Here is a 9,316-nt window from a genome sequence, read left to right as displayed (position 1 = left end):
GTTTACACCATCATTGACCTTCTACTTCTTGGAATTTTATACAATATTGTTGTTTTTTTCCAAAAGCAAAGCAATTATCTATAGCAAAAACCATTTCCTAATAACTTATGGTAACATTTATCACACTGATTAGCTCTTTGGGTTTAAAGCAAAAGAGTGCATGGTAAATAATAAACTGAACAAAATACTTAGGGGTGGTAACTCCTTTTAAATTACTATTTTATTGTCTATGATACTAAATGATTATACCTATTACAAGTAATGGCTACATTACTTATAAATACTAATAATTCAATGTGTACCTCATTTCCACTTCCCTAACATAGAGAACTGGGATCTCCTTACAAGATCCACTGTATGTGGAAGTCCCTCTTTAATTGCAATACAAAAGATGGCAAAGAAACTTGAGCATCAAATGTTAAACATCCTTGGCCAAAATTGATTTTCAAGCTAAAAAAACCTAATGGATCAAAATAAGCAAAATTGAATATTTTTCTAAGCTTGTTAAAAATTTTTATTATTTCTCTATGTATTTTTTCCTGTTCAACATGGAAAACTAAGAAAATTCAAGCAGACACTGTGTTGGTTCTTTCCTATTAACCAATCCTATTTACAGAGGGATGGCAAAAGGATAGCAAGAAGTTTGATTTACTCATGGCAGACAAATAGAGAACACAAAGTTTGGTGGAGGTAAGAGTGATCCAAAGGAAGACAACTGGTCAATCATTTTGCTGGTGCTAACAAAGCAGGGAGTTATTTTTGCACGGTCCTAAGTTGCATAGTGGTCACTAGACTGATTGCTGATACTTCCCACTTGAAACAAACACTTAAGACTATGGTTTCCCAAATGTTTTGAGAAAACATTTTTGGTAGGAGTGTGATTACCACCAGAAAGAGTAGAAGAGACCCCTGCCATCCTATCCTGCCTTGGGTACACATTTTCCTCTTCTGCACTCACTCTTGTCTCCTTATCTAACAAGCCAGATGAAAGGTCCAATCTGGCTGTCAATGACAAGGACAAGAAGCCAGGCTATTTTTCAGGCAGTTCAGTTCTCCACTCTGGTATGGGATCCTGTCACATAAATTAGTGGTGACCAAAAAGACAGCTGTGCCTTCTTTGGTGACAGCCCACACTTAGGTCAGCTCACAGCTATCACAAAACCACACCTTTAAAAACCACAAGTATTTCATACATGATGCCAGGGTCGCTGCAGGTGCAATCACATGGGCAAATGCGGCAGTGCAGAAGCCAAGCCTAGCAAAAATAAACTGTAAATGCCCCACGCTACAAATCACACAGCCACAAAAATAAGACAGCACTATTTTTGCAACTACTAGGTGAATAGTATTCACCTAGTAGTTGCAAAATGCCTCTTTCTTTTTAGTTTCAAATGGACATTTACTAAGGTAAAAATGCTTTGTTTGTCTTAGTAATTGTTAAAGAACTTAAACTGTTGTATCCAGCATTGTGCTTGTAGCTTCACATCTAAAAACTGTATCTTCAGGTCCTTTTTTTTTTTTTAATTAGGTTTTTCAACCTGGTATAATAAAATTCCAGTCTCTCCTGGAAATGCAGATTTCCCCAGAACTGAATGGCACTGAACATGCCACTCAGAAGTTTTGCTGCCCCATACCTGGGCTTGGCTGGGAAGGCTCTGCCTCAGAGTCACTTCCTCCTCCAGTGGGAACTCTCTCCACCCTGTTGTTTACCACAGCATCATCTTCAGTCCTCTCTGTTGCGATGGTTCGCTGGATGTTTTGGTACCTAGATACATTCATAGAAAGGAACAACAAGATTTAGCTAACAGAGGTGCTTTCTGTTGCTTTCTGCTTTAACAATCAACAATGTTTCTGAATGATCCAAATATTTCTATCTTCTGTGTACAACAGAGTAAGAGCACTGCTGACTCTTCTCTTGCAGCTGGTGCAGCTACTCACACTTGGGCCAACCAGTACTCTGCAAACTTGGCATTTCTCTGTGACTAACAAACAGCCACAGCAGGTACCAAGTCAGCAATCCTCAGACTTTAAACACATATTTAGGCTGAATGTTGCTACTTCCCTTTGAAACATCTGGACACCTGGAACCCAAAACTAGAGGTGGATCACGGTTCCTCCTCTCATTTAGCCTTATGGAAGCACAACCAATGAAGTAAGGACCAGCCCTGTGATGTGCGGGGTAACCTTCTATTCTATAATTTCTATCCTGAACCCTGAAAATAAATCATCTTTACCTGATGAAGAACAAACAGCCTGGAGTGTTTTGAATTCACACTACAGAAATCAAATTCTCCTTAACTTGTTCACTCACAGTGACAGATGAATTGATGAACATGTTTTCTTGGTTCTACTGGCAAATTATGAATGTCTTATATGTATTATAAATGCATTTTATACATAAAGAAAGAAGGAAAGAAAAAGAAAGCATAAGGAGAAAGAAAGAACTAGAAAGAGAAAGAAAAGCAAAGCTACAAAACAGACTCTCTTAATTATTTTAATTAGCTTTTATTCCATCCTGATATTTTTAATCCTTCTTTCTTCATGGCATTTCCGTGTGTATTTGAAACAAGATGGCCTTGCTGCCTGCTTTTAATCTGATCCAGCATTGTTTGTCTTTAATTTTTCTGACTTACACTCTTTGCTTTCCTCAGCTTAAGATCCGACTTACAGATTTTTAATTACTTTCTGTCTCTTTATTTGTTAATGCACACTTTATTCCAAATAGAAGTTAGTCATGAGTAAGTTCCTCAAAGTGACACAGGATCATTCAAGACAAGAGTTAGGGTTTGGCTTTTTGATATCTCAAAAGACATAATCTCCAGTAGCTCACTGCAAGCCAATCTTAAGCAAAAGGTCTGGAGATAATTAAAGAGAAATAATTAAAGTTGTAATAGATTTGTACTAAACTTTCACAATCCTATGTGTCCCCCTCCAGTACTCAGTCATTTAAAGCTACAATTAGTGCATATTTTGATAGTTTAAGAAAACATCCATTTTTACAGGGAAATTCTGATAGCAGGTTTTGCAACAGCATGAATTTACTGCAGTTTTAAACCCTCTGGTTTAGACCTACATTTTGCAGCTTTATTCACTTGACTGCAGGCAACTGAATGAACTTTCCATTCCAGTACTGCAGGAGTTTTACAACACCCACATGCAATAGAAAGGAAAGGAAAAACCAACCACAAAATCCCCCAAGTTCATATAATCAAGGGATATAAGCAGACATATAGAAAAACCCTGTGCCTTCAATTTAATTACATGGTAGAAAATCCCCACTGGCAAACCTCAAAGAGCAACAGCAACTGTATGCCAACAAAAGGCTATACATTTCTTTATCATCTCAATACTATAAAATCACCTTATATAAATACCCAAAAATGCCAAAGTAATTGGAGAAAACATTGGAAGTGCAAAAGTTATGGGAATGAATGCCTCTGGAAATTTGCCTCCTTTCAAAGTGATTTGTCAAAGAAATGGAGCTTAAGAAATACCACACTGTGGCTGTCCTAACCATGATGGCTGTAATTTCTTATGTTGATTATTATCTTTCAAACTAATGCAAAGACAAGTCTAGACATACATATGCTGCAAAGTATCCTTTCAAGAGAGCTTGAACAACACGGGCTGTTATCTACCTGACCAACAAGTAAGCAAGTCAGGTAGTGGTCCAGAAAATAAGCAAGAGCCTTTAAAATTAGAAGCATGGATGTTTCTTTGGTGTTTGCCCAACACCTGGATTCCAGTTTTGCTTTCCCTGTATTCTCAAGTGACTCATACAGCTAAAGGGATGCTTGGAGCACAGAAGGAAAGCAGGACTAGGTTTAATCACAGCTATGGGGTTTTTTTCAAGCTGAATTTCCAAAGCTTTGTGGTTTTGGCTGGGCTGGAAATACCAAGCTTCCTAGTAATATTTTGGTCTTTCCATTCCCTTACACAAATTAAACCAGGAAGCCAAAAAAAAAGTAAATTTGTTTAAAAGAAAAGTCACCAAGGTTTTTCAAACTGCGGAGTGATGTTGAGTCCAAATTTTGTTTGAGACCTGAGCAAAAGTTCAGGCTGCTGCTAATTCTATCAGCAAATCTATTTTTGCTGTTGCCTCACCTAAAATGGCTGTCAGGTGTGTTTGCTGAAAAACATTTCAAATCATTAAGTTTGAAACACAACAAAACAGAATTCTGAAATGAGGGCTTAAAACAAAGTCCAATCCACCAGAGTGTTGATAATAACTATGAAAAGTAGCTATCCTGACATTCCTGAAATGTGGAGACATGAAATACCTGAAATTAGATTTAGGACTAGAATAACTTTAAAAATTATAACAGCCAGGTTAAAACTACAAAAATTACTTGCCACAGGGCAAATACTCAGGAGATTCAGTATGAATCCCTTTCATTAGTATCTTAGGAAAAGTTCGCAGGAAACAATAGAAGATCTTTGTATCCAACTTCTCAAATCAACAGAGCTCCTTGCAGAGAGGAGAGAACCACCAGCTTTTTTCCTTTCCTTTTTTCCCAAGAAGCCATGACATTTCATGTTTAATAAACTGCAAAGTCTCCAATGGAACTTGTATAAGTAGAGATTTGCCACTGCTGAAACTCCATACTTCTCCCTTTGTAACTGCATATATGAATACTAAAAATGGAGAGATTCAAAGAATATCAATCTTATTAAGTCTCAATTCCCAACCCAAACCAGTGATAATCAAATAATACCCAAAACAGACAGCCTACATGAAAACATTGAATAATATGAGGGAAGGAGGTCACAAAGATGATGCCTACGCTTCAGTTTCTGCTGTGATAGCTGGTTTAATGACTAACCTGCTCTAACTAACAGAATGGTAAATCACTCTTATAAGCATTTATTCCTTTCATGGTTGTTCTGCACTTCCATGAGCTCAACCTCAAAAAAAAAAAAAAAAAAAAAAGAAAAAGAAAAAAGAAAAAAAAAAAGGATGTATCGCCACAACAGCTTTCTGGTTTCTGCAGCAGATAAGTTTTTAAAGCGGTAGCCAAATAGTCTGAACTTTGACATGGCTAAAATCCCTCTTGAAGACCAATGCTAAATGACAGAGAAGTCATGTAAATCCCTTAAAAGAATCTACATTAAACATTCACTTTCTTAAGGTTTGTTTGTTTGTTGTTTGTTTTTGTTTTGTTTTTTTATATTAGCATAGCAGCTTGAGGCTTATGAGCAAACCTATAATGAAAACAAATACTGGGCAGGTTCTCTCATTTCTGCAAGACATAACACATGCTATGAAACACTACTCAAAAGGATGCATTTTGGTAAAAAAGGATTATTCTTCAAGAGTGTTTTGATGGTGTCAGTTTAAGTTGGCCCAGTTCTCCCAGACTGCCTCATTCAGGGCACAGCAGCTCCCAAATTATTCAAAGTTCTCTGAAAAGAGCTCTTTTAAACTCTGCATCCTTCTCTCAGCTGCAGATCTTTCTCTAAGCACAAAAGAAAAAGCCAAAAAACTTTTGTGGCATTTTACATGCTATAATTAAAATATAATTTCAGTCTTGCTTATCCTTTTCTAGAAATGGCGTCATTATAGTAAGCAGGGAATTAAAAAAAAAACCCCAAAGCCTCTTTTTAAGCAAAAATGGAAGATTTTTGACCAATTGTTTATTTTTTTTCTTTCCTTTTAAATTCAGTCTAAAAAGCAAGCATGAGAAGACAATGATAATCAAATCTATGTGTGGATGAGTCAAACAAAGCTAAAATATAAACCACATTAAGAGGTATCTCAGCCAGCTCAGAATGAACTGACAGATTTACAGGGCCCAGTGCAACACTAAGCAGACCTGTCTACCTCTAGAAATGTGCATGGTCCTATTAGAGCAGGGCTCTGCCCTGGAGAAGGAGACAGACCTTTCCACAGGCCTAATTAGCTTGGGTAGAAACATCACATGGACACAGCAGCAATTCCAGTCAGGTCCCAAAAAGCTTTGCAGCACAGCACCAGGTGCTGATCCATCAATAGCACTGCTACAGTTCAGCAGAAGGGACTCCATGCTTTGGAAGAACACTCCCCTCCATTTGCTGGATGGAGCCAGACCTGGGGATCCCGTCTGGCGTTGCCGCGGCTGTGGGCCGCTGCCACGTGGTGGTGCGGTTGACGTGGTCCACGTAGAACACTCTCCCATGGCTGTCTATCCGAGCTTCCCAATCTAGGGTTGGAACAAAAGGAAGGGGTGATGCTGTCAGTGGGATGCCTTCCAGAAAACCTGCATGTGGGAGGTATATACAGACACACACACATACACAGACAGGGTATATACACACAGGAGATACTATATATATATACATATATAGCCTACATGCAATACATACCATGTGTATATATTCAAAGTACACATTCAAGTGTGTGTATCTATTATTTGCTCGTCTATATATACATATATGCAGAATACGCATATACAGACACATTTCGTACACAGCACACAGGTAGACCATGGAGTTCACTACCACAGCACATGAAAAACTAGTGACACACAGGGGCTACATTTTTAAAAGGATGAGGTAATTTTTCATTTTGTGATATTGCTTGGCTGAATTCACTGCAGGTCGGAGTAGCCACAAAGAACCAACCCTTACATGAAGATTACATCTGAGCTAACACGGCAAATCCCATTTTTTAATTTTTTGTTATGTTTCAGAACAAATATGCTTTATTTCTCTTCCTTTTGCTAAGTGGCTTCAAAGGACAGCATACAGCAATTAAAGACTTCACTGAAAACTGATCACAGACTCTTTGGAAATACCTTAGAAATCTCTCTAAACAGAGAATTGCTCTCATGAATGCAAACTAGATTGAGATTTTGCAGAATAATATTGAGCCTTCTATCATTATTGTTTTCTGCTACTGTTATTGTTCTCCCATGATTGAAAACTAAAAATTATTTGGTATATGATGGCTTGTGGAAAATGGTAATGTTGATAAAAAAAATAGAGTTTGTAACAGAAGAAATTCAGAAGTGAATTAGCTAGCAAAGCCACGTGTCAAACTGGTTGGAATGAATGGAAAAGTGGAATAAATTAGGCTTGCTAGTTTCATATTTCCACATGACCCATCAGCTGATGGCACATCTATGTAAATACATGCACATACTTTCTATGTGAGTTTAGATGCAAACCTCACTTGCATTCACACACAAATCCACATATGGTGATTACCTTTGAGGGCAAACACTTCCTCATATTCCCATATTCTTACTATGATACCATCTTCCCTGACGAGTTCTCTCCTCCTATGGTTTTCTATGATCAAATTCAGGATCATCTGAATTTCATACTTTATGTATTTCATTTCCTATTCTCTAAGAGCAGGATGTAAATGCACCTTTTCCTACTATATTTGGAAACCTATCTTTCATGATCAGTTCCCGTCCTTTGAATGTTGGCCCCGACTAAACCTACTTCCCATATTTGATCCCAGACAAGTGTAGGTTGGCAGAAGACCATGGCTAGCTGCCTGCCCCTGACAGCTGAATCCCACAGACCTTAAAAGATGGGTGCTGGGAGTCCTTGGAGAAATTTTCTGTAAGACTCCAAGACAAGAAGAGCCATAAACACATGCATTGCTTCTTTCAAAGCTACCAAAGTCTTTAAAGACACAAACCCTATAGTCACACCATGGGCACACATGCAGCAGCTCTCACTGCGAAAATCACTACATTATTTAAGGAGAGGACTCCCTCTTCCAGGTAAAGTTTCCCAAGGATGTGGTAGCTGTTTCAAGAACAAGATCACAGCTTTGTGAAAACCACGTCTAGAACATAAGACAGTGAAAAAAGCACATCAAATACAACATACACACATTGAGGTAAATCAGACTGACACATTAGGCAGGTCGAAGGCCAGAGCCTTGCTGAGCATGCTGGCACTGGTAGCAGGTGTACCACTGTGGGTGGGAAATGGCCCTTCTGAAGCTATGCATCTGCGGTATCCTCAAGGAAATAACCTTGACCAGATCAAAGATGATTCAGCTTAACATCATGAAGATCTTAATTTTCCTTGCTGTTTTCTGGCAAAGAACAAATCCTAGCCCTCACTCCACACTACTGCTGTACCTCATAACAAGTTAAGAATGATATAGGTCGACAGAGAATTAGAAGCTTGTATGCAGTGATGTAGAACCACACTCTAGACAGCTTACAGAAGACATCAATTGGTCATATTGGTCTGCTGATGGACACTTAGCAAGAAAAAATATTATTACACAGCCAACCAAGATTTTACAATAGATCCCTGTGCACCATGAGGTCTACAGGCTGTTTTGCACTAATAAAATACAACTTAGAGTTCCTAAGCTTCTAAGCATGATATTTGGAAACTTAGGAGTAAGGAAGCTTGTCCAGAGCTTGGAGATCACAGTGAAAACATGACGTCAGAGTGAATTATGACTTCAGGAAGGCTATCTTTGTTGGATGTGTCAGACATACAGCAGCAGTATGTACAGACATGAACTACACCTGTCAGCGAGTGTTGCTTTATTCACTGCTTCACGGGTATATCCACCTGAAACCATGGGCTGACACTGGCATGCTAAAATATTATAAACTGTGTGTCTCATGCTTCTTGCAATAGCATTTCTAGTCAGCTGAGTAACTCCTTTTGGTTACTTGGCAAGGCTGTTAGAGGGTGGTAGGTACAACTTCAGTTGTATGCAGGTAGCAGGTGTACTTCCTACCTTCCCATAAGACAGCCTGTAAGTCACACAAGTCACTGAAGCTCTCTGAATACAATACCAGATTTATGGACAGATGGATAGATACCTGCACAGTGAGACAGACTGACAGGTGAACAGACAGGCAGAACTCTGCTTCCAAGCTGTGCTCAAGTCGCTTCATGCTACTTTGGGGGTAAAGATGATCTAGGAAGCAGCCAAATTTCCTCAGGGACTTTTGTTAAGTTTTCCAGGTAAAATAAGACTGTGACTACTACGAGGACTAACCTCTATCTAACCTCCACAGTAAGAGCATGCTAGAGAATGGGCTAGGGATGTGAGAGTACTGGTTCTGTTCTCCAGTGATCCCCCTCCATCAGCCAAGTCATATTTCACAGCAGCGTCTGAAACTGCTCTGATTTATATCAGAAGATGCAACTTTTTCTGGCAGGATCATGAGGGCAAAGAAAATACATTGTCTTTTCCTCTCCAAGCTCAGCCACACCTTTGGCAAAGCACAGCTCAAAAGAGGGCACACGTATTTTGCTTGGCTTCAGTTCTGTAGAGTTTCCAAACACAGGCATAATAAGGGGTGACTGGTAATGCTGTCATGAGGCCGTGCAAACACCACAAATCTTC

The 9,316-nt window shown here is 38.9% G+C and overlaps 1 protein-coding gene across 1 annotated transcript in view; it reads right to left on the bottom strand.

Annotated features, from left to right (window-relative positions):
* HECW1 (HECT, C2 and WW domain containing E3 ubiquitin protein ligase 1) overlaps window positions 1-9,316 on the bottom strand; it is a 236,178-nt gene that overhangs the window by 59,561 nt on the left and 167,301 nt on the right. The window contains exons 11-13 of the mRNA XM_005425695.2: window positions 6,037-6,179; window positions 2,185-2,192; window positions 1,635-1,765 (exon numbers count right to left, since the gene is read on the bottom strand). Coding sequence (XP_005425752.2) covers window positions 1,635-1,765; window positions 2,185-2,192; window positions 6,037-6,179 — 282 coding nt within the window. The remainder of the gene's footprint in view (window positions 1-1,634; window positions 1,766-2,184; window positions 2,193-6,036; window positions 6,180-9,316) is intronic.

The sequence above is a fragment of the Geospiza fortis genome, unplaced genomic scaffold, assembly GCF_000277835.1.
Source record: "Geospiza fortis unplaced genomic scaffold, GeoFor_1.0 scaffold265, whole genome shotgun sequence".
In the NCBI taxonomy this organism is placed as follows: Eukaryota; Metazoa; Chordata; class Aves; order Passeriformes; family Thraupidae; genus Geospiza; species Geospiza fortis.
This window is presented reverse-complemented; position numbering and strand designations above follow the sequence as displayed.